At 41.4% G+C, this 26907-nt stretch overlaps 1 protein-coding gene across 8 annotated transcripts in view; it reads left to right on the forward strand.

Annotated features, from left to right (window-relative positions):
- Window positions 1–19248, forward strand: part of ACSL4 (acyl-CoA synthetase long chain family member 4) — an 82279-nt gene extending 63031 nt beyond the window's left edge. For all 8 annotated transcript variants that reach the window (XM_072626282.1, XM_072626276.1, XM_072626280.1 and 5 more), the window contains 8 exons: window positions 537–608; window positions 5553–5692; window positions 6738–6910; window positions 9202–9276; window positions 11945–12136; window positions 13557–13671; window positions 14660–14817; window positions 16288–19248. In XM_072626282.1, the coding sequence (XP_072482383.1) occupies window positions 537–608; window positions 5553–5692; window positions 6738–6910; window positions 9202–9276; window positions 11945–12136; window positions 13557–13671; window positions 14660–14817; window positions 16288–16445 (1083 nt within the window). In that variant the 3' untranslated portion in view covers window positions 16446–19248. The remainder of the gene's footprint in view (window positions 1–536; window positions 609–5552; window positions 5693–6737; window positions 6911–9201; window positions 9277–11944; window positions 12137–13556; window positions 13672–14659; window positions 14818–16287) is intronic.
- The last annotated feature ends 7659 nt before the right edge of the window (window positions 19249–26907 follow it).

A 26907-nucleotide genomic window follows, 5' to 3' on the forward strand; every position in this document is an offset into this window, starting at 1 on the left:
GGTTATTGACGTAGGTTACTGGGAGTATGGTGGTACCCTCAACAAAAAGAAGGAATTTAGGAAGTAGTTGTGGGTTTTGAGGAGGAGATCATTTGAGGCATATGGAGTTTGAGGTGCCTACCTGAAATCCAGTTTGAAATGTCTACCAGGTGATTGGTGATGTGGGACTGATGCTCAGGAGAGCCAGGGGCTAATGTAGAGATGTGGGATGGATCTGTATAGAGAGGAGGAGGATTGAGCCCATGAGAGCTGACTCGATCATAGAGAGAAAGAGAAGAAGACCAGGGACAGAACCTTTGAGAACATTCGATCCATGGTTAGGGAGGAAAATTTATGGAAAAATCCACTACAACAAGAAGGGGTTGAGAAATCCCAGATCCATCAACACAGAACTAGTATGGTAGCTCTTGTTGGATAGGCTCAGGAAATACTTGAAAGCCACTTGAACACTTTTTTACACTAAGAAAGCATCTGAGTTATTTTAAACCTTTTTATGATTTGTTTCCATAACATGTTGAACTTTTTCTTTGTTATAGTCCAGCAAAATTAAAAAAGGAAGCAAAGGTGACTGTAGTGTTCTGAAGCCTACACTTATGGCAGCTGTACCGGTAAGTAGAGGCAAACATCAGCAGTGAATAATAATGGTTCACATTTCTGGAGCACTTTCCTCACAAGGGCCCTATGTTGCAGACAGAAAACTAGAATTCCAAGGGGTATTGGATTTTCCCTGAGACCATCCAGGAAGTCCAGGTGTCAGAAACTAGGCTTAAACCCAGGCCTCCTGGCTCCAAATCCAATTTCCAATGCATAACAGCTTTGATCACGAATTGGTTTGCAATGTAGGTGCCACATGCCTTTTTTTTTTAATAACACTCATGGATAGCCATTTCCATAGCTTGGATTTTTATTCAGTTCCTAAGAAAAGTAAGTTTCTCAAAAATCATTCAAACATTTGAGAAAAAGAAATGAAAACTTCCTAAATATGTACTTGAAAACTAGATTAAAAAAAAGGTAATACTTTTTTCAAATAACCCAGTGAGGGTATTGAGGAAAGAAGGCCAAGCTGGCTCAAATGTGAAAGAATTCACTTAGACCTTCTCTTTAGCCAAAGGGAGCTTTATTGACGCAAAAGCAATGGGCCTAAGATTTAGCAAGGAGCTAAACAAAGGCAGTGATCTAGGAAAAGGACCAGACTTATAGAGGATGATTTTAGGGTTTCCTTATGGGGGTTGGAGATCTAGGGTAAGTCTTTCAAGATAAAGACAGGATGAGGACAATACTTATAGGGGTTAGAAAGACACAAGATGAGGACTATGAATGACACAAGAAAAGGGAGACAAGGGAATCCCATTCCCCAGGATTGCGGTAGGGGGAACAAGGAATTTTATGGTCCAGGATAAGGGGAAGTTTTGTGGTAAGGGGAGACATCAGGGCACCTTCAGGTTTGAAAATAAACCAGGGACTTCACAAAGTCAATCCTTAATATTATTTTTAACTCTTAGGACACTGTTTGTATCCACATCAAGGGTACTTTGCCATAGTAATATCTGGTATTCAGACAGACCCTGGATAGCCACCTCTTGGGGACAAGACAGAAAGCATTGGCTGCTTTGGGCAACAGTGGACCTCAGGAGGCCCCTCCCAGGTCAAGCCTTCTGTGATTCTCCAGCTGGGAAAGCATCATGTAGCCAGGGCTTCTTAAACTTATTCCATGTATTTTGGCAGCTTTCATTGGCATTGCATGACCTGAGAACATGCACATTGCAAAGTGCTCATGCTTTATGTTCAGAACCAAGGCCAGAGTGAGGTTGCAGTGGTGCTACATGGACAATCGCTGCTGGAAACACCTTGGATCCATTATGCCTTTAATTTTTAATTAATTTTTGCTTGTTGCATGTTCAGGAACCTTTTACTGTTGCCAAATTTTTTGTGACCCCAAATGGGGTCACAACCCACAGTTTAAGAAGTGATGATCTAGAGTAACCTTGCATTTTTACAAAAGAGGAAATTGAGGCCCAGAAGTGAAATGGTTTTCCCAGGGTCACACAGCAAAAAATTAGAGCCCAGGTCTCTTGTAAAAATGATCCCCAATAAGAGGGAATCTGGTTTGAGCAGCCTGGGTTTTCAGAATTATTCTTTTACATGCTACTGTTCTTCACCAGGGGGATGTTGACTTTTATAGCCTTTCTGAGATGAGAGTTTGGAAGTGATTTTGAACAGAGCGGAAACCACTAGTTAATGAGATTTTTTGCCAGTTTGACTTTTCTAAAACTAAAATAGGATCAAGGCTGCTTTGCCTATATTTGCATGTTTCTTAGATATATGAACTATCATTCTTATGACTCCAACTTCATCTTTATCTGTATCTCTTACAATATTAGTTTTTTCATATGCTAACTCTAAGAAAATTAAAATCCTTATCTTCTATTCTAAGATATCTGTGATTTGTGGTCTTCTCAATTTTAGACCACAAAATTACTCCAGTAAGGCAGATAATAAAATTACTTCACATGATAGAATCTTTCTGTGTAACAATAAAAAATTCATATTTCTATAGAGCTTCCTAAGCTTTACAAAGCATTTCTCTCCCCAACAATGTTGTGTAGTAAGTAGTGCAAATTCTCCCCATTTTGCAGCTGGGAAAACTGAGGTTTGGAAAGGAGACACAACTCATAATTAGCATCAGAGTACCAGGGTTCTGAGCCTCTGACCTCCAAGTTCTGAGTTCTTTCTTATGTGCCTTTTTTACTTCTCTGATAATAACTTACATTTATATAATGTCTTAGAAGACCTATTTAGAGGTGTTTAGAATTCAAGTGCTTTGCCAAAGGAATTGAAGTGTGAAAGTCTTCAGCCTGCAAAAATAAATATGGTTATCACAGTTGCAATCTGTATCAGATATAATTGTCTTTTCTCAACTTCTTTTCTCTCCTAGGGCAGAAAATACATACAATCTTATTCCCACTAAATGAGGATTCAGACTAAAGCCAGTGAATATTAACCATATCTCACATTAGTAGTAGCCCAGTACTACATCATCTCTAAAGCTGGAAGGGACTTTAACAGTCATCTTGTCTACTCCCCCCTTCCTTTCCCCCTGATTTTGCAGAGGAAGTAACTGAAGCTCAAGTGTATGGAATGAAAGTGACTTGCTAAAGGTCAGGTACCTAGCTAGTGACAAAGCCTGGTAGGTTCAAACCCAAGGCCTTAGACAGAGGATATTGATTTTAGAAGTCTTAGTCCTATGTGAAGGCATTGCAAGTGTGATCGTTATTCCTTTGAATTACTGGAATATAGCAGGGTTTGTATCTGTTTGGATGACAAGAAGGCATCCCACAACAAGGTTTGTTCTCTCTTCATCTCTGGACTCGTGTGTGGCTCCATAGAGGCCGTCTGTAGTTTTGTTCAGTATCTGAATCCGAATTCTGCCATTTATGATATAAAAGGCCCTGCATGTAAAAGTTCTCATATCTGGGCCTCCATTTTTCCTCTGTTGAATTGAGGTAACACTACTTCAGTCTTCTGGGACATAGGATTTATAGGACTATCTATAGAGATCAGCAGTTCAGGTCAATTAAAAAAAAACGTTAACAGTCTTTTGAGATCACTTTTTTTTAATTCAGTGGAAGAGTTGGTTTTTGAGATGGGCCTTAAAGGATTCAAGCAGGTGACTTTCGGTTCTGGGTGGTCCTGGAGTAGAGACCAAGGGGAACAGACATAGGAATGACACCGTTGAGTTGGAGCATAACACACATGGAGGTTAATAAGTGTGAGGTGGCTAGGAAAGTGGGGTGGGACCAGATGGAGATTGACTAGGGCGTATCAGCATTAGGGAAGCATTAAGGTTTCTGATCTGTGCATAAAAAAAGTAAATAGTGGAAGTATCAGAGATGAATGGGGAAGAGTGTGAAGTGATGGAATCCATCCTAGGAGGGTGGTGGAAGGAGCAGAGTTACTGTAGAGAGAGGTAGTTAGGGGACACGATAATCAATCGATCAAAAAGCATTTATTAAAGGCTTACAATATGACCAGGCACCAAGGATACAAATAAAGGTAAAAGGAGTCTGCCTGCAAGGAGCTCCCATTCTCTAACAGGAGACAGCACATAAAATGGATGGGAGTTAATGTCAGCTGAAGGTACTAGTAATTGTGGGGGTGGGGAGTAGAGGGAAGAAGAATATAAGAAGGTAGGAGAGGTAGGAAGAGGCCAAGTTATAGAGAGCTTTCAGTGTCAAATAGAAGAGTTTTGTTTTGATCCTGGTCGTAATATAGGCAGCCACTGGGGTGCATTGAGGATGGCCTCAAGTCTTCTGACTCCAAGAAGGAGGGTTGGTGGATGGTCAGAGTTGCACTTTAGAATATCACCTTGGCAACCAATTGGAGGATGGAAAGTCTTGAGGTAGGGAGACCAGTTAGAAGGCTATCACAGTAATCCAGGGTAGAGGTAACAAGGACCTAAGTTAAGATGGTGTAAAGAAAGGGGACATAGGTGGATGATGTGTTGCTAAGGCAGAAATGACAAGATTGGTCAACAGATATGTGGGGTGGGTGAGAGCAAGGAGTCAAGGATGCCACCGACGTGCCTGGGTGATTGGAAAGTATGGTGGTGCCCTCAGCACTTCAGAAGTTTAGAAAAGAGGGTATGGGGAAAAGGAGAATGAACTCGATTTTGAATATGTTGAATTTGAGATGCTTTTATATGGAATATCAGTTCAAGACATGCAAAAGGCATTTGGTGATACAATACCATAGCTCAGGAGAGATACTCGGTCCAGATAGAGAGATCCAGGAGTCATCTGTATTGATAGCATAATTGAAACATGGAAGCTGATAATATTAAGTGAGATAGTGTAGTTGGAAAGGAGATCAGGCCCAGGGCCTTGGTAGACAGCCCAGGATGAGGGAGCCATAGAAAAATGAAGAACTATCACATAAGACTGAGAATAAACAGCCAGAGAGGTGAGTAAAGAGAGAGCTGAATCCCGAAAACCGAAAGGAGAGTGTTTGAAATTCTGCAGAGGGAGAGGTCAAGGAGGAGGAAAGATGAAAAAAGGCCTTTAGACCTGGCAACTTGATTGGATATGAAAAACGAGGAAGAAAGAACAGTCTCAGATATGCCCAACCTTGCAAACACGGGTAACTGATGTTGCCATTAATATAAAGGTTTGAAACTTGAGGAATGTTTAAAACTGTTTAGCCTGGGAATATATTTAAATTCAGATGAGGAAAATGAAAGATTTCTTTATGTAAGAACTGGATGAGTTGTTGACACTTATTTAATAACATTTCTTATTTCAGCGTAAGTATGCAAGAGGAGCAATTCCCATCTCGTACTTTAGTCATTTTTAAACAGTTAATTCTCACCTGTAATTGAACAAAGTCAGTAAAATCAATTCCATATTAAAGAAAATAAGTATGTATGATATGCCAAAAATTTTCACCAAATGTTGTCAACAAAACTGTCTTCAGTGAAATGTGTGTGTGTGTGTGTGTGTCTGTCTGTCTGTATGTGTGTTGCATAGAGGTCATTTTAATCTTCTCTTCACCTTTAGGAAATCATGGACAGAATTTATAAAAATGTCATGAGTAAAGTTCAAGAGATGAACTACTTTCAGAAAACTCTGTTCAAGATAGGCTATGACTATAAGCTGGAACAGATTAAAAAAGGATATGATGCCCCTCTGTGCAATTTGTAAGTACATTTCTTGGTTCCAATACTATTGTATGTTATCTTGAAACCTTTTATTTCCAAAGGTCATTGTAGAGCAATGGAAAGAATCCTGGATTTGAGTGTGTGTCGGGCAACTGACATCTCTTTCGGGGACTTTATTTTCTTCATCTACAAATTGGGAGGGCCGCACTTGGTGACCACCAAGTTTTCTTCTAGAACTACATCCTATGATCCAGAATATTCAGGTGCAGGGAGCAAGCCGACTTTATTTGAGGGTTACTATCATGCTGGCCCTTTTAGCCATTTCTTCTTCTTGTAAAATTATTGGAATTCTTTGGGTCACATAATAAACATGGCAAAAATGAACAGGAACTTTACCAACAGTTTGGGCTCAAAATTTTGCAATTTTCGTATAATAATCAGTGAATTTCAAGTCAACTCAGTGTGCTTTGGTTCTCAGAAATATCATTGTTTGCCTATAGAAGTTAAGAATAGAGTTCTTGCACGCTTTATTTTAATAATTAGGTGAATACCTTTGAATTGGCAATCAGAAAATGGCTTGGTGCATGGAACACTATATTAGACTTGAATTAAGAGATTACTTTTGTCTTAGACTCATTCCTCATGGAAGTTTCTGATTGATTTGTAAAAACAAGTGTGTAAATTTAATGACATTATCAGAAATTTCATGCCACAGAAAGAGATAAATGCTCAGAGATAATGACTTTAATCTTGGTGGTCATTATGACTTTAATCTTGGTCATCATTTTCAGACATACATTTGTCCAGACTGTGGTCCAGTATTTATTTGCCTTTCTAGACATAGCTTTTAATATGACTTCTGAGCTAAGAGCATAAAATCTAAACTCACTTCTTTTTCAAAGGAAGAATGTCTTTGGACAGTTATTGTTTTTTAACTTTCATAATACTGAGGTTTTGGTGCTTAAGCAAAGCCGAGAAATCCTTACTAAAGCAGTTCTCGCTAATTTGCTCTTTAGATAACTCTGTGTCAGCAAAAATGTTCAAATATTTCTCCTTCCCTTCCCCACCCTTCCCTTTCATCAAGTCTACTGTTTAAGAAAGTAAAAGCCCTATTAGGTGGGAATGTCCGGATGATGCTCTCTGGAGGAGCGCCACTTTCGCCTCAGACACACCGATTTATGAACGTCTGTTTCTGCTGCCCCATTGGCCAGGGTTATGGATTAACAGAATCTTGTGGGGCTGGAACAGTTACTGAAGGTCAGTGTTGTTTTTGTATGATTAATGATGCTAAGTATGTATTCTGCCCCTCCAGTTATTTCCACTGGTACATAAGCATGAATATAAACTTGGAAAACTTGGGTGGAGTGGGGATATCATACTTATTGTTACCTCCTGCGTGATAGGGATCAGATCTTAAAGCTCCTGAGCTAGAGAGATGGAAGATTCCCCCTCCTCTCACCCATTTTAAAGTCTCTGAATTAGGGCTTCATGTTTCCAGCTAGGTTCTGTGAGAGACAATGAAGGCTTTGCTTCCTACATATGTAATTCTGGGTGGGACATTTGATTGCAGTGGGCCTTAATTTTTCTATCTGCAAAATGAGAAGGTTGAACAGAAGTTCCCTTTGAGCTCTAAATTTCTGCTGTCCTGAGTCTGAGGCCCACATCCTAGTCTCATATCCCAAACTGCCAGCAACACATTGCCCCCAGGTTATACTGCTATGAGTATAAACAACACACCAAAAACCAAGTTTATGATCTACTAGCAAAAAGTCACCTCCTTTCCCTATTTCTCTCCTCTGTTGGTGATACTACCATTCTTCCAAGTTTCCCAGGCTCGAACTCTTCAAAGTCCCTTTGAGTACTCACTCTCCATTGTCCTCCATGTCCCATCTAACCTGGTACCAGGCCCTGTCATTTCTTCCTTAGGAATTATCTCTTGTATTTTCTCATTCTTTTCTATTGCAACTACTCTAGGCTAAATTACTGGACCACTGTAATGGTCTCCTGACTGGTCTCCCTGCCTCCACTCTCTGCTCTCAAGTTCATCCTCCCACCTGCTGCCCAAAGCATCTTCCTGAGACATGGGTCTGACTGAAGGGACCTTATTCTCAGAGAGTTGTTCCACTCTTTTTGACCTACGTTTGCTTCAGTTCTTCTCTATGCATATAAAATATACTATTTGAATATTTGGTTTTGCCTTTTAACATTTTAATTTAGGAATTTAGTATTTCTTTTTTCAATTCAATCATTAAATTCCCAGGTGTGATGACTTATTTTTATGATGTAAAGTGGTCTTGTAACTCCATCTCCAACTCTAATCTAAACCTGAAGTATTGGTCTTTTTTCAATTCTCCTCCTACTTGACTTCTCCAGCTGCTTATGACAAGCTTCCTCTTGCACACCCTGTCTTCTCGGTTCCTGTGACACTTGTCATTCTCCTCCCTGTCTCTCCTCAGACTTCTTTGCTAGGACATGATCCTGCTCCTGCTCCTGATGACTCAATATGGGCATTCCCCTGGGCCTCTAGCCTGATGATGGCTCAGTCATCATCTCCTTGGGATGACTCCCACATCACAGTCCTCTTATCACCACCTGCCCATTGGCCATCTTTATCTGGATACTTCATGGAGACTCTCACACTCAATATAGCCAAAATGAAACTTGCTATGTTCCTTACCCTTCCTGTCAATTTCTCTATTGCTGTTGTGGGCACCACCATCCTTCTTGTTGATTCTAGCTCACAAACTCAGAGCTTTCCTTTACACTTTTCTCTCCTCCACCTGTCACTAAGTCTCATTGTTTTTAGACCCTTAGCTTCTCTGTCATCTACCTCTTCTCTCCATTCACATAACCTCTGCCCTTTTTAAATCACCTCTCAATTGCACCAGTGCAGTAGCATAATTGGTCTCTTAGCTTTCCCCTTTAATCTGCTGTCCACACAGCCGCCAAATTGATAGTCCTAAAAATCAGCTATGTTGGCTCTTCTGCTCTGATGTCTTCACTAACTCCCCATAGGGTTCTAGAATAACATACCACTTCCTCAGCCTGGCACTTACAGGTTTCCACAGCCTGACTCTTGTCTCCATTGCTAGGTTTATTTCAGATCACTCCCTTTCCTTACTCACTCTCTTCCCCTTCCTTATGCACTCTCTTCCAGTCCAGCATTCCATCTCATACCTCTGTGCTTAGAACTCTCTCCCTTTTAGAATCAGGAGCTTCCTGCAGAGCTCAGCTCATCTGGTGCCTCCTGGATGATGCCCCCAGTCTTTAGTTTGTACAACTTAACATCCATTTCTGTGCATATATATTATACCCCTAAAAGAAGGTGCACTCCTTGACCACAGGACTGTTTCAGTTTTATCTTTGCCCCTGCAGCATTTGGCACACTGCCTGCTACAGAGCAGACACCAGATAGATGCCTTCTCCTTTTCTGCCAATCCCCTTTCCTTCTTTCCTCTCTTATGCTCTGCCTCATGTCATTCCTCCTCTCTTATAGGGTCTAGAATGTCATAGTCAATGCTGGTCTCTTCTTTCCCTCTCTCTCACAGTTACTGACTACAGCACTGGTCGAGTGGGAGCCCCCCTCATTTGCTGTGAAATTAAACTCAAGGATTGGCAAGAAGGTAAGAATTGTATGCTAGTCTCATGCCCATTGGACAGTGCTCACTGAAGACCACTTATAGTGGGCATGGAGTGCCCCTTGACCCAGAACCCAACCCAGATGCTTTCAGGCACTTGTAGATGGCTCTGCCCAGCCTGCCTTGGACATTCTGGGATCTGTCTGACCTTTTACCTCTTCCCCATCATGACGTTCAGCTCCCATTGTATAAGCAGTTCCCCATGTTTGGAAGGCACTGCTGCCCTGCCCCTTAAACCTGCCTTCAAGGCAAGACTTGGGCCTCACCTGGGATGGGAATCTTTTGCTGTGCCCCATGTACTTACAGAGCCCCCCCCCCCCCATAGAATGTAAGTTGCCTGAGGGCAAGACTTCTTTGTCTCCCCGGATCTAGCATAAGGCAGAGCGTGTAATTCTTAATAAACATTATTGACTATTGAATTGAAGCTGTCTGAGAAGCGGCCTAGTCAGGTGTGGATAGGTGGGGCCACTAGGTGCTCATGAGATAAACCAAACACCATAAGGGTCCTCAGTCCCATGTTGTCCCTTTACAGTTCCATGGTGATGGTGGCAGAGGGGTACAAACACTCATTTAATGGTTGGTGTGCTAAATGTGCAATTAGGTTAACATGACAGTCATTGAGTTGGCAATGGCGATGCTCCAGAATATTCATAGTGCCAGGTTATCTGAGGTGGCACATTTTGCTTTAGGCTGATGATTTCCTTAAGCTTCCTCTTCAGGGTTGAACCACTCCTTCAGAGTTCTCCAGAAGAAAAGCTTCATGCCATCAGGCATATACTCACTCTGGACTTGGAAAGCTTTGGCAGATATATAAATAAGAGAATTCTTTTGGTAATTTACAATTTGCCTGTGCCGTCTGGGTGGTTAAATTGTGCTCATTTGTTTTTAAAATCCCCATTTTTCTGATGTTCCTTTTACTGACGATTTTTGCTTTGCCCCTGAAGAGGAAAAGTAAGCTAGGCCTCACCATTAAAAAAAAAAAAGTTGATAAACATTAATATCCATAAAAAATCATTCTCTTGCCTCCCAGGGCTGTTTTCTTTATCTTTTCTACCTCTCCTGGCAGTCAGCACTAGAACAACCAGACCCAGTAGGCAAGAGAACAGAATTCTTTCCAGCCTTCCTGCCCAGGTCCTTGAGTTCCAAATCCCACCATCCCATACCACCAAGCTGCCATCAAATAATTCTATTTTAAATATCAGATCTCAAAAAACTTACTACATTCATTCCTCAGGGAATCTCTGATGTCATCAATATAGGTATTCCCTGGTGCGTTGCTCAAACCCTTCCAAATCTTAGGACATAGTAGCTGCCAGTGGGTGGGGTGGGGGACTACATCATCTGGGGCTTATCTCCAGAAGAGTAGCCCAGACATATGGCAGAGTACTTACAGAGTAAGTCTTTTGCCAGGCCTTGTAGGTTCAGGCAGTGTGTGCAAACATCCAAATCACTGTGAAGAAGCATCACAAGTGGGATTTCAATGAGGTCTTTGATTCTAAAAGATTGTTATTCTATCCAGAGGTCACATTGCTTTTCCGAGGGAGCATGTGTCTTATTTTCTAATGGAAGCCTATAAGAAAAATGGAGGACATCATAAATTTGTCATCAGATTTGAAGTACAAAAAATGGAAGAGCTTTTGCTAAATATGTTAGAGACTAAAAAAGTAGTGAAAAAAAGTACTGAGCAGACCCCACCTCAGACATTGACTGCATGACCCAGGGCAAGTCATATAACTTGTCAGTTCCTATATCTGTAAAATGGCCATGACAGTAGGTATACTCTTTGTCTCACAGAGCTATTGTGAGAAAAAGCCATTCACAAGGCCTCTAGTGCTCTCTAAAGGTGAGCTGGTAGAAGGAAGCTTGTTCGCTGTGTTGCTGCTGTTATTGGGGAAGGAGCTTCCCAACCTGTCATTTCATCAGTTTAGGGAATTCCCTCTGCCAATGCAAAGGAGCAGTTTGGTCATAACATATAAGTCTTGCTATGTCTTGGAGCACAGAGAGGCTCAGTGACTTTCTGAGAGTCATACAGCTGATATGTGGCAAAGGCAGAGCTGAAACCAGGCCTTCCCAATACCAAGAGCAGCACTCTATTTATGTGCTGGGCCACGTTGTCTCTTTTGGCTTTTTCTTATTGTCTTTACTGTACTGCTAAACTTAGGACCTGTCTGTTTTTATACCTTTTCTCCCCTGACTTTGCTCCTATTATCCTACTTCCTATACCTGTAAGTCAGGCTTCCAATGCCCATTGAAAACATTCCTAAACCACTCTATGTACAAGGACATCTTTCTGTCTTTTCACTACAAACTCTTCCTCCTATATCTGTCCTCTGGGGCTGACTAGAACATGGTTAATCCTTGTCTTCCATGTGACAGACATTCAGGGATTTGAAGACAGCCTTCCTTCCCCATTCAGCTCTTCTCCAAACTAAACATCCATAGCTCCTTCACTTGCTCCTTGAATGGAATGATGTCAAGGCCCGTTATCATTCAGGATGTGTTCTAGCTTACACATAAGGCTGACCCTATAGCAAATTATGTTTTAGCAAAATATATACTTGATTACCAACTAATTCTAGGAAAATCATTTTAATGATTAGCAAAGTCCATTGTATTTTTAGAGGATAGGTCAATTTGCTTTTATGATTTCCAGGAGGCTATACCATCCATGATAAGCCAAACCCCAGGGGCGAAATCGTAATCGGTGGGCAGAATATTTCCATGGGCTATTTTAAAAATGAAGAGAAAACGGCCGAAGATTACTCTGTGGATGAAAATGGACAAAGATGGTTTTGTACTGGAGATATTGGAGAGTTTCACCCTGATGGATGTTTGCAGATCATAGGTCAGTATTTTTTACTTTCTGCAGGTTTAATTTGCTTTTGATAACTTAAGTATCTGTAAAGGTAATTATGGGAAAATCCTTAGCAACTGGATTCAGTCAACATTTAAGAAGTCCCTACCTGTCTGCAAAGTGCTGTGCTAGGATTTGGGCTGGTGCTCCTGTTGGGTGAAAATAGCAGGGTGTGTGTGTGGAGAGGTGTGGAGGAGTAGAGGGCAGGGGGCACAGGATCACGCTGTCACAAACATGTATCTGGGTTCCTCTCCTCGGCTTACTCAACTCACCACACCTCTTCTTTCCCTTGTCTGGCATTATCCCCATTGTCAAATTGCCAAGGGGCAGCACAGACATGTTTTAGTATAGGATTGCAGCTTCTGTAGCTGTGGCCAGATTTCATCATTGGGAAGTATCAGTGTCAATAGTGAGCCTCGGGCTTTTTTTTTTGGTTTTGTGGGGTCCCTTAAGTTGGATATCAAAGTGGAGCATTTTGGCCTCTAGCCATGGGCAGCAGTGGGGATATGGCCTTCAGCCACTGCCACCTGACCACTCTGCCCTATGTTGACATGGAACCTTTGCCCCAAGGTGCTCTGGAAACAAGGTTGATGATGGGGATTGAGGCTTCAGGCCCAGTGAGCACCAAGGACATTGTCAGAAAGGGGCCCAGCTATGGATGGTAAGCTGGCTATCCTGGGCCTGGATAAAGCTGGCCTTAGAATAAGAGACTGAGCAGGAGGAAAATGGTCAGGCCTGAGAACAGTGCTGGTTGTGGGCCCAGCCTACATTAATGTTCTTCCTGCTTTGACACCGCTTCAGAAAATTCCTTGGAAGGTGAATTCGGATCCTTCCACAAGTTCTGAGCTGCTTCGAAGAGTTTCACAGGAACATAAATGAATACCAAACTTCTAGAGCAGACCAGCAGGGGGGCCTGGAGGCTGCTTGACCTTACAGTACAGTACAGCTCTCTAGTGGTTGCAGACCATTTCTGGGCCTTTGGGCATGGGTGCACTGAGTGCAAAGCTTCTAGTGGTATCTCATGTGCCACTGTGCTCTGACATTGTGCTATCTGTGGCTCCAAAATGGCTAAATGCTTAAAGCCACAGGCTCTCTGGGGCCATTCAGATTTTCTTTCTTAGGCTTTTGCCATTTATCAAGTAGGAATAAATTTCATCACAGTATTTTTCAGGGAACTGAGATTCAAATATGGCTATATAGAATGAAATATTCATGTTCCTAGTGGGTCTTAAAGATCAAATAAAATGATGGGTGGCAATGTATTAAAGGTAAAAAAGCAGTCAGATTTTGAAAGATTGTCTCTATCTTTACTATTAAGGCAGAGAAATTGAAATAAAATCCAGATTTTAGCTAAACGAGTAAATTTTTTAGCTAAAATAATTCTAAGTCAAAGTTTTCCATGATTTCCTAGATCGCAAGAAAGATCTGGTGAAGCTCCAGGCTGGGGAGTATGTGTCTCTGGGCAAAGTGGAGGCTGCCTTGAAAAACTGCCCACTCATAGACAACATCTGTGCCTACGCCAAAAGGTCAGTGTCCCACAGAGCATGCTCTGTATCTGAACTTCTTTCTGAGAGGAGCAGAGGTAATTAGGCAAGGTGTGTGTGTGTGTGTGTGTGTGTGTGTGTGTCTGTGTGTCTGTGTGTCTGTGTGTGTGTCTGTGTGTCTGTGTGTCTGTGTGTGTCCATTCCTGAATGCTATAGAATGGAAGGAACCTCAGAGCTGTCCAGCCATTGCATTTTCTTTTTTCTTATTCTTGCTCTATTTCTTTTGACACAAACACTTCCCAAGAATCACCCGCTGCTTAGGGGGAAAAAAGCAAGCCAAGTTCCAAATGCTAGAGACTGCAACTGACAACATCTGTATTTTTCCCCTCTTTGAGTTCAGTCTTTTCTTAAGAAAGTACATTTCTTATGGTACGATAGTCCAATACATTAATCTACCCTAGATTTTTCAACCATTACTCACTTGTTGGGCACATATTTGTTTCTAATTTTTTCTTACTCTGAAATAATTCTGCACTGAATGCCTAAATACCCATAAGACCTCCTGAGGGTATAATAACCCAGTTGTGCAACCCCTTAAGAAGAGGAAAGTGAATTACAGAGAGGGAAAGTTCACACCATTGGTTCTCATGGCAAGAGCTATCTGAGCTCTTCTATTCCAGGATTCTTTTTTTTCTGCTGCTCCTGAAATACAATCTTCATTCAGCATCAGGATTTCATATAAAGTTTTTTTTTTTAAAACTGAGATCTTCAGGAACATCCTGAAATTGTCGACTAAACACTATGTAGCCTAAATGTTTTAGTCTCAAGATGTAGAAAATTGTAACATTGAACTTTGTAACTTATTTACATGAGTCAGTATATGTTATTCTTGTGGGGCTTATAACTTGTTCATCAGACAATTAATAACTTGGAAAAGTACAGCTCTGGAAATGTTTTGACCACTGTTTCATTTGTCATCATTTATCATCAATTGCTTTTCGATATGACATGTACTTTTCCAATCCTTTAGTGACCAGTCGTATGTGATCAGTTTTGTGGTTCCTAATCAGAAAAGATTGATGGTTCTGGCCCAGCAGAAAGGAGTAGAGGGATCTTGGGCAGACATCTGTAACAACCCTACCATGGAAGCAGAGATACTTAAGGAGATCAAAGAGGCTGCAAATACCAGTAAGTAGGATGGCATCATCAGAAGCCACACACTCATGACTTGAGCTTATAAAAGACCCCATCGTCAATCTTCCTTACTGTGGGGTTTTTTCAATTTCTGTAGGAGTATTCAAGAGATATCAAATTATTTAAATGATTGGGATAGTACATCTAGTTCTTAAATTTTTCTTTCTTTGGAGAAGAAAATAGAAGGTATTTTCCTCCTAAATCTTTCCAGGTTCATCCTCCTTGTCCCCTTCCTTCTGTGCTGGTGACCTCCAGGGCTCTTTTCTGATCCCTTTCCTCTTTGCATATTCTCTGTGTTCTCAGCAATTCTCACAGGGTGGGGGAGACATTATTGTAGTCCCCAACTATTTGAGTTACTGTTTTGGCCTAAGAGGGTGGCACTGGAACACCTGGATAGAAGGCAGAGAGGGGCCCATTTGAATCATTGGGAGGAAGTATTATCCACCTGCCCAGAAAGCAGATTGGGCTGTCTTAGAAAGAAGGTCATCCCTGATCACCATGGAGCTTTAAGGAAAAGCTTTGGTAATATATAAAATAGGAATCACCTGCAGATTAATATGAATAAACCTTTAGAGCTTTAGTCATTAATTTTTATTAATAATAAACAACATGAAAGCAGTTTTTCAGAATTAACATCACAAAGTGCTTTGGTATTTGTCTAAGTGTAAATAGGGATTGTTTTTGTTCCAGCTAGAAACCCTGAGGATCTTCCCCTCCCAGATTGATTTTTTTTTGAATAGGTAAAAGAAGACATTTTTTGGCCTCATTTCTTACCTAGCCTTAATCACTGAATGAATGCTGCCTGAGACAAACTGTGACCTGGGAAAGACCTTAGCTTAAAAAGGCCAAGGTCTCTCATTACATCAGGCCATCTCCAGTCATCCTGATTTATATCTTGCCACTGGACCCAAATGGTTCCAGAGGAGAAAGTGAGGCTGGTGACCTTGCATAGCCCTCTCTCATTTAAATCCAGTTCACTTGCAAGTCAACTTTTTGATGTCATTGGTCCTCTTTGAGAACAAAAGACAAAAACAACAACAACTTCCTAATTTAACTTTTGTAGGCTTTTCTTTGTATGGAATCCACACTATCAAGGGCCAGTTTTTCCCTCTTCTTTGCAATTCAATGAAGTCTGTCTAGGAAGACTCAGGATTCATCTCCTATTTGGTACTTGAGCTACCATAATGCCCAGAAAGAGTGTGTTTGAAGGTGCAATTGTACATAAATATAAGCCTGTACAGGCAAAAATCTCATCCAAATAAGGGAATAGATATGAAACCACCTTGTAAAATGGTGTTAGTAGAAATGTATGGTAGAATTATTATTAAGGTATTTAACATTTCCCCTTGGGTCAATTTCTCCTGAATTACTTGTGTAGAGAGTATCAAACATGACGTACATCATTCTGCCTGGTTGTTTTTCTTAAAAACACTTAATTGATTCTCATTATTCTTTTCCTTTTAGTGAAACTGGAGCGTTTTGAAATTCCAATCAAAGTCTGCTTAAGCCCAGAACCTTGGACTCCTGAAACCGGCTTGGTAACTGATGCTTTCAAGTTGAAAAGGAAAGAGTTGAGGAACCATTACCTCAATGACATTGAGAGAATGTATGGAGGCAAATAAATGTTGGGCCTTTTCTCAAAAGTAGCTGGGCCATGCCTGCTACAATTTGAAATTTTAGTCTTTTATTTTTGCCTCTGGCTGTTAGACTATACATATAGCTATTACAATCTAAAGTTAATCAAATCAAAACAGAAAGAAAAAACCAATTCAAATGACTGTTGAGTCTCCTTTAACTTTTCTTCACATTGTTCTAATGAAACCTAGATGGAAGTCATTTGCCTCTAGCTACTTTATTGAATTTTGATTCTTGACTCCATCTTGAGTTATAAAACAAAAATGTAACTCCCAGGATCTGCCTAAGGTTGATTTCTAGTTCCTTAAGCCCAATTAAAGTCGAAGCAAATAAATAGGGTTGGAGTAGAGGATAAAATTTGTACTTTCTAGGTTCAGTTGTCTTAATTTTGAAGTTTCCTTACTTGTAAGGCTTGACAGACAGATCTGTGATCTCACTACTCAGTGCAGCACCACCTGGGGGCTTTGACATCCTTTTCCAACTGTTTATACGTGTTATGTAGTTATCAAAAACCAACTCATGGCTATAGCATCATAGATAGAAATGAAATACCGTATTCTTGGAAAGAGTCTATAAGATAAAGAATTAAGGTTACAGACATGCATTAGAGATGGTATCATCTGTACATCATTATAATATTGTGAATATTTACAGTGCCTAAAGTTTAAATTAAGACAAAAAATGCTACTGAGTAATATATTTAAAGGGAAACTGGATTGTTTTTTATCCTTGTTTGAAGTATGAATCCAATAACCACATTCCTTTGACATTTACAAGTGGCGAGTACATTTCTTTTAGGGTTTCTGGCAAAATGTCTGCCATCAAATATTTAAATTGAAAACAAAGGATCAAAAGCAAAATGGTAGAAGGCTACATCTCACAGGAAAGACAACGGCACCAACACATCCTAAGAGTAGTGACCCACACACAACACACAGCTCTTCAGAAGAGCTCATGTTTGCAATCTGTTTTGATGACTTTGAGGAGTCAATTTCCAAATGTATTTCCATTAAAACAAGTATATATTTTCAGGGTTTTCTTAAAAAGACTTTTCTGTTGCTGGTTTGGATTCTTAGTATTTTTCATTTTGGAAAGTCTTGCAGTTCACTCTAATTCTAGTAGATTACAAACGCACACAATATTTCCTTAGAGATCTTGTCTGTGTCCTCTGGGTGAATAACTTGGTTCCATTTTTGGAAGTTGGTCTAAAAGGGAAGAAAGCACTGTCATCCTATTTTTTCCTCTTTATGGAAGAAGTTAGAAACTGGAAATTCTAGGCGCGAGCATAGGACTGTTCAAGAAGGATTCATCTACTTTTTGTGCTGTAATTTATTGTGTGTGTGCTTTTGTTTTTTAAACCCTTTTCAAATTGTTTGCTCCTTTTTCCCTGCTGGCTGTTCACACTTGAACTATAGTTACTGTTTTAAAAAAAAAATGAACGTTCTTAATACTGTTATACTTTGCACTTTTTTTCTTGATCATTTTTTGTTATGTGCGTGTGTGTTGCTTGCATTTCTTTTAAAAAAAAATGTTAGCCACCACTACAAGATAGTTTTCCTTTCTCTAAAATATTTATATTATAAAGAAAAGAGATTCTTCTATTCATAAATATTTAAATGCTATGTATATGATGGTAAAAAGGAAAATAATCTGGAGTGAAGGTTTTTGTAAAGATTTTACCTGTTTAGTGTTCAGGGATGTAAAATGCTGGGCAAGTTGTTCGTGCAATGATACGTGTATGTGGATGTTCTCCCAATCTCCAGCTCTTCTTTGACCCGTAAAAATCAACCAGCGTTAGTTACTAAGTGGACAACTCAGCAACTTTGACTGTTCATGGCCCATTGCTTAGGGACTGGCCTTTAGGGACTCTTTTCTTAAACTTTTTAACTTAATGATTTTTCTTTCCATTTGAAAGCTACCTTTGGAAAGGTGACTTTGGCTAAATGTGTGTGACGTTTTCTTTCAGATTTTCATTTCCCTGATTCTCATCTCCCTAAAGCTAGAACACTGCCAACTAATCTATTGTATAGACCCTTTAGATTGAGTAAATTAACACTTTAGGTGCTGCTAATTCTTTATGAAAATCCAAATATCGTTTAAGGGACCAGGGAGATGCCACTACGCCCTACTTTCGTTTTTAATCTAAATGCATATTTGTTTCCATTCACAGACAAGTCTTTTCCACATGGATAGTGCTTTTCAGAGATTTGATCTTAGAGATTGACCCCACGTATTTTTTAATACGTGGATAAATTGTTCACTGTTGATTTTTATGCCAGCCATTTCACAAAAACTGTAATTAAAAAAACCCAACCCAACCCAATCCCATAGGTATGATTCTAAACTGAACCTTTGTGATTTTTGCTTTCCACACCTGAAATATCTCATCTTGCCTCAGTTTCTACTGTTTATTGTCATGACCTTCGTTGTATGTGGAAGTATAATTGCATATTTTCCAGAGACTAAATATAGTTAAATGGTTCACAAGGTCAGAGTGTTCATTCCTTTGATCACAGAGATGGGTTAGAATACTTAGCTGATATTGTCTCCGTAGAATATGTATGTAATGTGTTTCTGAATTAGAAAACTAGGAACAGAGAGAGGATTGTGTTGTTTTCTTGGTCTAAGGAGAAATGTTTAATTTTCGAATATGTGCCCGTTTGTACTTTCTGTTAAAATGCATGATTGCAAAATCATTATTGGGTGTGGTGTGTTGATTCCTAATGGAAAGTTTTGTTGTATTTTTAAAGTTTGCACTCAGATCTTAAATAAATCCATCCATAGTACCAAGCCTATTTGTGTGGAGTTTTGTAACAAAATTGAACTTACATGAATGAGAGGGTGCCTGGAAACAGTTTTAAGGGTCTTCCTTTTAAAACTTATTTTTTAAAACCCCACAAAACTAGAGTTTTCCCTAGCCCTCACTCATTTTGTTCAGCTGTCCCTTATGAGGCCAAGGTTCCTTTGAATTGAGACTATTGCTTTGTAAATTGTTAATGGGTGGAACCTCCTTCTGGTGTGGGAGCAGATTGACTGGATGTTAGCTAAGCCTAATGCTGTTAGATCAGTCTTTGCCTGGAAGGTTTTTTTGTCTGCACTGTATCTGACTCATGCATTTAGCAGTAAATTTTTGAAAATACCAGAGGATCCAGTGCTCTGAGAGATAGAGGCATGGCTTCTGAAGCCTAAGGAGAAAGGTCACTGGCCTAGGAGGAAGGGTACCTGGCTTCTATGCCCTGTTCTGCAACTAACTGGCACCATCCTCCCTTCCCTCTGAGCTTGATGAAGAAGACTGATTAATACAATGCAAAAACTCCCCATGCTTCTATTTCCAAGGCTTTCTTTATTAAATGAGGAATATGTATATATTTCCTGTGTTTAGGAAGATCTCACTCCCAAACTGGAATGAAATTGCCTGTGAACTTGCGCTGTTAAGAGGTATTCTCCACTTTCTGAGCCCACACCAAGGTTCTTAGGATGGGATATATAGACACAGAAAAAGAGATCTAGGCTTGAACCTACTAGATTTTGTGTCCAGGTGTCTGTCCCTGGAGCAGACTATGCTTCATGCTGTCTTTGTTCTCTCTCCCTGGATACTTCCCTTCTAGGGCAACATGGCACCAGTTTTGTCCTACTGCTGGCTCAAGAAATTGGTAGGGTCCCATACGAGTCAAGGAAGTGAGGGAAGGGAGAACCCTTGGTGTTCCCAAATAGGGCACCAGCTCAGTTGTGTGGGGATGGATATGGCCCTGCCGTTAACAGCTCTATGAGAAAAGTTTGCCAAGAGCTGATAGCTGAGGTGCTTAACTATTTCCTGGAGACCTGGAAGTTACTGGCAAAACTAGCCAGGATGATGCACAGCCATAGGAGGGAATAAATGGCAGAGGCAGGATTTGAACCCTGGTCCTTTGATTCAGGAGCCCAGGCTCTCTCCCTTCTCCACCTTCCACAACTTCTCTTCTTTTCCCACATTCTCTCCTTCAACTATTCATTCGCACCCATGACTTCAGTGAGTGCTATGCATATGACTCCCCCATCTCAGTTTTTATTCCCAGCCTCTCTTCTGACATCTAACCCTTCACCTTGGATGTACCTCGATGTCCCCCATCTAAGTTTTCAGTATTTCTACAATATGACACCATCATCCTCCCAAAGTGACAGAATCACCTTTTGACTTCCCTCACCACCTTCTTCCTTCCCCATCCAGACAGTTCCTAAGGGCTGTCTCCCCCTCCACAATACCTGTCTTTTCCTCTCCACTATCACCATAACCACGAGTTCAGCTATCAGGTTTCACAGCCCTCCCCTTTCTAGTTTCCTCCACTCTTGCCTCTCTGATCTTCCTGCTGCACATCATTCCTCTTCCACAAAAATCTTCAGTGGCTCCCCATTACCTACCAAACAAAGCTATCCTACTGTTCAAGGACCTCCTTCCATAATCTAACCAACCTTATCTCACACTAGGACTCTTATACTCTGGTTTAACCCAACTAGACTCATCTCAGTACATACTTTTATTCTACCTTTGCCCAAATTGTCTCCTGTGTTTAGAATGAACTGTTCCACACCCCTTTCTTTTGTTGTTCAGTTCTGTCTGACTCTACTGTCCAGGGGGTTTTCTTGGCAGAGATATTGGAGTGGTTTGCCACTTCCTTTTGCCACAAACAGAAGTTAAATGACTTGCCCAAAGTCACACAACTAGGAAGTTTCTGAGGCTGAACTTGAGCTCAGGTCTTCCTGACTCCAAGCCCAGTGCTCTGAACCACATCCTTCCCAACTTTTCTTTATTTCTGTTCAAGACTCAGGCAGTCTTTCTTTCTCAAGCTTTCTTTCTTTCTTCCTATAGCTAGGAGTGAGCACTCTCCTCTACCCTTAGACTTAGAGCATTTTGTCTAGATCTCTCTTTTGCACAGTAGGTTGTGTCTAGTTGTTTGTATCTCCAATCCAGGAAAGCGTGGGTTCCAGACCTGCCTCTCACTCTATGTTGAAGGAAGCCGACTTGCATTGATAGATAAGTGAACTCTTCCAAGCGTTGCCAAGCTCTTGATGATCCAACACCACAGGTCCATTCCCTCTTTCCCCTATTATACTATAAAGACCTTGAAGACAGGATCAATCTTATTTCACTTTGTAGCCCTGGTGGGTAGGGCTTTCCTTGCACATAGTAATCACAGAATTTCAGAGTTGGGAGGGGGCCATCCAATCCAACAATACCCCTGAAAGAACATCCACTACATCATCCTCCCTCCCCCATCCCTATCTCCAGGTGTGATGTCCCTAGTTCCTTTACCTGATCTTTAGGTGACATGGATTTGAGACCCATCACCCTCCTGGCTGCCCTGCTAACAGCTTTCCAACCTGGTACCCAGAATTTAGTACTCCAAATGAAAGGATAGTACAGTGGGACTATCACCTCTCTATTTCTAGAAACTCTGGCCCTCTCAGGTCAGCCCCAGACAGTGCTAGCTACTTTTGGCTATCCCAACACACAATTCACACATTGAGCTTGGAGTCCACTAAAACCCCCAGATCATTTTAGACAAGCTGCTGCCTAATCATGCCTTCCCTGGCTTGTACTGGTACAGTTGTGTAGTAAATGAACTGAAAATCACTGGATTTATACTTGATGTGGAGAATTCCCAGTAGGGAACTGCAGTTGCTTTGCAATTTATAGTCTTAGAGAGTAGCCTTGTGCACCGAGTTGTCTATCCATCAATCAATCTATCACCAAGCCTACTATGTGTGAGACCCTGTACTAAGCTCTGAGGATACAAAGAAAGCCATAAACATAGTCTCTCCCCTCAGGGAGCTCCTATTCTAATGGGGAAAACACCATGCAAACAACTACGTACCTATAAGATACAGCCAATGGGAATGGAAGGTAATCTCAGACTGGACACATTAGCACTTGAGGGACCTGGGAAAGGCTTCTTGCAGAAGATGGGATTTGAACTGAGTACTGAAGGAAGCCAAGGAAGCTGCGAGTTCCACTTGGACATGAGGAGGGAGAACATTCCATGCATGGGGTGCAGCTAGTACAAAGTCACAGAGGTGAGCAATGGGGTGTTGTGGGTAAGTGTGGCTAGATGGTGGGGTTCATCAAGGGGGAGGAAAGTGGAAGGCTGGAAAAGTAGGAGGAAGCCAAGACTGTGAAGTACAGAAGAAACTGAGCCCCAAAAGAGCATGTGAAGGGCTTGAAATGACTTGCCCAGGGTTCCACAGCCAGGCTGGGTCAGAGGCAGACTTGAACCCAGGTCTTTCTGATTCTGAGACAAGCTTTGTAATCCCCCTGGCAGGTGGCCTCCTGGGAGTTTAAATTTGTTCTATTAGGCATCATCTCATTAGATTCATCTCAATGTTCCACCTACTAAGACCTTTTGGATTCCAACTGTACTCACTCCCCGCAGGCTGGTGTCATTTGCAAATCCAATGAACATGTCACCTGAGACTTTGTATCCAAGTCACTGTTAAGAATGTCTTTTTTTTAATTTTATTTTTAATTTATGAAATAACACAAGCATTTCCATAACATGGTACAATAAAAAAAGATGATTGCACATGAAACTGCAAATCTACTATGCACAATTTGCTATTCCTTTCCAATATACAATAAAACTTTGATTTCTTTTTTCTTTTTTTCTTCCCCTTCACCCTGAAATGACTACTTTTAGACACAAGTATATACATGTAAAGTTATTCTATACTTCTATTTATTAGTTCTTTCTCTGGATACAGATTCTAAATATGTCCTTTATTGTTCATTTGGGTATTTATAATAATCAAAATGACTTATTTGTTCAAAGTCATCCTTAAAACAATATCACAGCACTGGACCAGCCACTGATGACTAGGACTGAGTCACCCAAAGCCCCCTCACTACCTGGAACAAATGAACTGGTGTGCAGCAGAAGGGAGCGATCTGAACCATAAATCAGCTTCCAACATCCAAATGGGATCCCATCCTTCCTTTGGCTTATAAGATCCCAGGACTCCCAGATGAGCTCGAGCATTCTCCTAAGGGAGGCTTTGCATATCAACCCAATTAGAGGAGACCACCTGCAGGACCTGCCTCTACTTGTCCAAATATACTTTCTCACCCCCCTCACCCCCCCCAAACCTGCTCCTCCTTCCTCCACCTTTATCTCAGAGGAACTTCTTGAACCATGGTTGAAACCTGACTCCTCCCTCCACAGTCTGGCACAACCCTGCCCTCTCCACCCACTTCCCAACACATGGTGGATATCCAGTCCTTTCCCAACCTTTTCCTCAAGCTCTGCCTTCTCCCAGCCTGCCCTGAGACCAGTCTCTACTCCTAGAAATCCCACCCTTCTGTCAATACCCAGATCAAATGCCTGCTTTTTCACCTTCCTTTCCTAGCCTATCTCTCCTCACTATAAGCTCATGGGTCTCAAGCTGGCCAGCTAGCATAACCCTTCCATTTTAAAAACAGAGGACAGGCCCAGGAAGAAATGACTTGCCCAAGGTCACACATCGGATAACAGATTAAGAGCTAGAAGGGGACTGAGAGGCTAGCTAATCATTTTGCAGAAGAAGAAACTAAGCACCCCAAAAGTTGTGACTTGCCCAAGGTTAGATTAGATCTAGAACTGGCAGGACCCTCAGAGGCCACCTAGTCCAAGCCCCTCATTTTCCAGAGAAGGAAGCTGAGGCTCAGAGAGAAGTAACTTACCCAAGGCCACACATAGGATCCTAAATCTAGAGCTGGAAGAATCCCCAGAGGCCATTGAGTCTAACGCCCTCATTTTACAGAGGAGGAAACTGAGGCCCAGGGAAGGTAGCAAGGTCACACATAGCCTCCTAGATCTAGAGCTAGAAGGGATGTTAGAGGCTATCCTAGTCCAACACAGAGAAGGAAACCAAGGCCCTGAAAGGTAATCAAATCATAGCTCCAAAATCAACTGTCAAAAGCCATCAAAGTTTAACTCTCTCATTTTACAGAGTAGGAAACTAAGGCCCAAGGAATCCAAGTGACTGGGTCAAGGTCACACAAAGGAGCACAGATTTAGAACTGAATGAAAATTCAGAAACCATCTGGTCCAACCCCCTCATTGTACATGTGAAGAAACAGAATGAGGTCAGGGAGGGGAAGTGATTTGCCTACCCAAAGTCACATAAGTAGCTTAAGCATTAGAAGTAGGGTTTGAATCCAGGTTCTCTGATTCCAGAGCCAGTACACCAAGCTCCTCTCTTAAGTCAGAAGTGATCTTCCCTTCCTCAGACCTCCAATTGTACTTTGTGTCTCTTTTCCATTTAATATGTTCTGTCTAGAGTGGTCTTCCAGTGGAGCACATATCTTTGACCTCAAAAATCATGGACCACCTAAGTTGTTGCCTCTCTCCAGTCAAGGGCTCCCTGTATGTGTTTCTCCCTGGGTGCCCAAAACGTCTCTCTCCAGATGAGTGGCCATGGGGCAACACAGCATCCTCCCTCTGGAAGGGAAAAGGAGAAAACCCTCTGAGGAGATTCATGTGGGCAAGAGAGATGTACAAAAGGACAGTTGGTTGGAGAAGGGAGGGCTCCCAAGTCTGTGTTCAGATTGGGGGTGGACAGCTGCTACAAAGATGGCAACCTTCCTTCCTTTCTCTTTTTTTGTACAGGAAAAGACCCATTGGTACCATGCAACAGGAAGGTTCCAGGATGGCGACTGGTGGCCTGGGGAGCAAAGAATTATCTTATTCCAAGGCTGAGGGAATCTTTGAGTAGTCTAATTGGGTGAAGTTCTGTAAATGGGGAAACTGAGGCTTCTAGGCTAGTTTCAGGGGTGACAAAAGAAAACAAGAAGTAATGAAAATTATGCTGGTGTACAGGATAGTAGCCAATTAATATGGCCTGAGTCTTCCCAGGGAATGATAGGAGGTTGGCCTTGGGTTGTTCTCTCAAGTGAGGATCAAAGGTCCTCTAGTAGAGATGTTTCTTGTTTTCCCCCTTGGGATTATTCTACATGTGAATGCTTATTGGAATTCTATACAGGACACAAAGATCCTAACAGGTAGAAAAGACCCCAATTATGAGTATAACTATGCATGAATATGTGTGTGTGCATATTGTATATAGTCCAAAGCAAACATTCTAAATTGATTTGCATTCTCTCAAAGACTTCTAAGAACTTGCAGTTATAAAATTCCAAGAAGCAAACATCTCTATCCATCTCTCTTTTTTTAAAATTTTAATTAATTAATTTATTTGTTTTCAATTTTCAACAAAAACTTCCGTAAGTCTTAAATTTTCTCTCCTTCCCTTCCTGCTCCCTCCCCGAGACGGCATGCAATCTTATATGGGTTCTACACATATATTCTTATTAACCACATTTTCATATTAGTCATGCTGCATAGAGAAATTAAAATTAATGGAAGATACATGAGCAAAACCATCTCTTAAGAAAGGTCATAGACACTACCAACCAGATGCTCCGTAATGAAGCGTCCACCTCCACCTCCAAAGCAAAAGTAGCTCAGAGTAGTGGAGAGATCTCTGGTGGGTAAAAGCAAGGCCATGTTGAATTCCCAATGATAATCTGTAAGCTGAAGGTGCTACACGTGACTCCCTCAAAGATACACATTATAGGAAAAGTAGGCTGGTCATGTAGCACGAGGGAGGGGTAACAGGTGCACTGTTACCTGAGAAATGCAAAGAATTTTGCTAATCTAGCACATGGATGGAATGTTCCACAGAGGGAAGTCTTGGAGGAGAATTGGACAAGACAAAGTAGGTTACAAAGTGCTTGGGTGTAGCCATACCCCTGAGTTAACATAGCTGGAAGGGCCCTCTGAGGCCAGCTAATCTAATCTCCTCATTTTACAGAAGAGGAAACTGAGACCCAGGGAGAGGAGGGACTTGCCCAGAGTTGTACAGGTGGTAAGTAGGACACAGCATGGATTTGACCCCATGACCCCAAGTTCAGAACTTCAAGTTACCAGTGATTTCTTTGGCCACTGTGATCCCCTTCTTCTCCTTGATAGTCTCTTCTTTCTTCTCTCTAGATTTTTAAGATACCACTGTGCCCTGGTTCTCCTCCTACATATCTGACCACTCCTCAGTCTCCTTGGCTGGGTCCTCCTCTAGATCATACCCACTACCATGAGTGTTCTCCAAGGCTCTGACCTGGGCCCTCTTCTCCCTCTCTGCTACTTCATAGACATTCTTGGCCAGCCCTAACCTCTCCGTTGACTTCTTGTCTTGTATCTCTGCTGCTTTTCAGACATCTCAAACTGGATCTTGAACTTCCTATGTCTGAAACGGAACTCATTTTCTTTCTTCATACCATCCCCTTTTCTGAACTTCACTATTGGTGTCTGAGAGTACCACCTTCCTCCCAGCCCCTCTGGCTCTTCACCAAAATATCATCCCAGACTCCTCACCCTCTCTCACCCTCCAGATCTAAGTGCCTGTCAATTTCACCTTTGCCCCATCTCTCAAATCTACCTCCTT

Source organism: Notamacropus eugenii, chromosome X (genome assembly GCF_028372415.1).
Source record: "Notamacropus eugenii isolate mMacEug1 chromosome X, mMacEug1.pri_v2, whole genome shotgun sequence".
In the NCBI taxonomy this organism is placed as follows: domain Eukaryota; kingdom Metazoa; phylum Chordata; class Mammalia; order Diprotodontia; family Macropodidae; genus Notamacropus; species Notamacropus eugenii.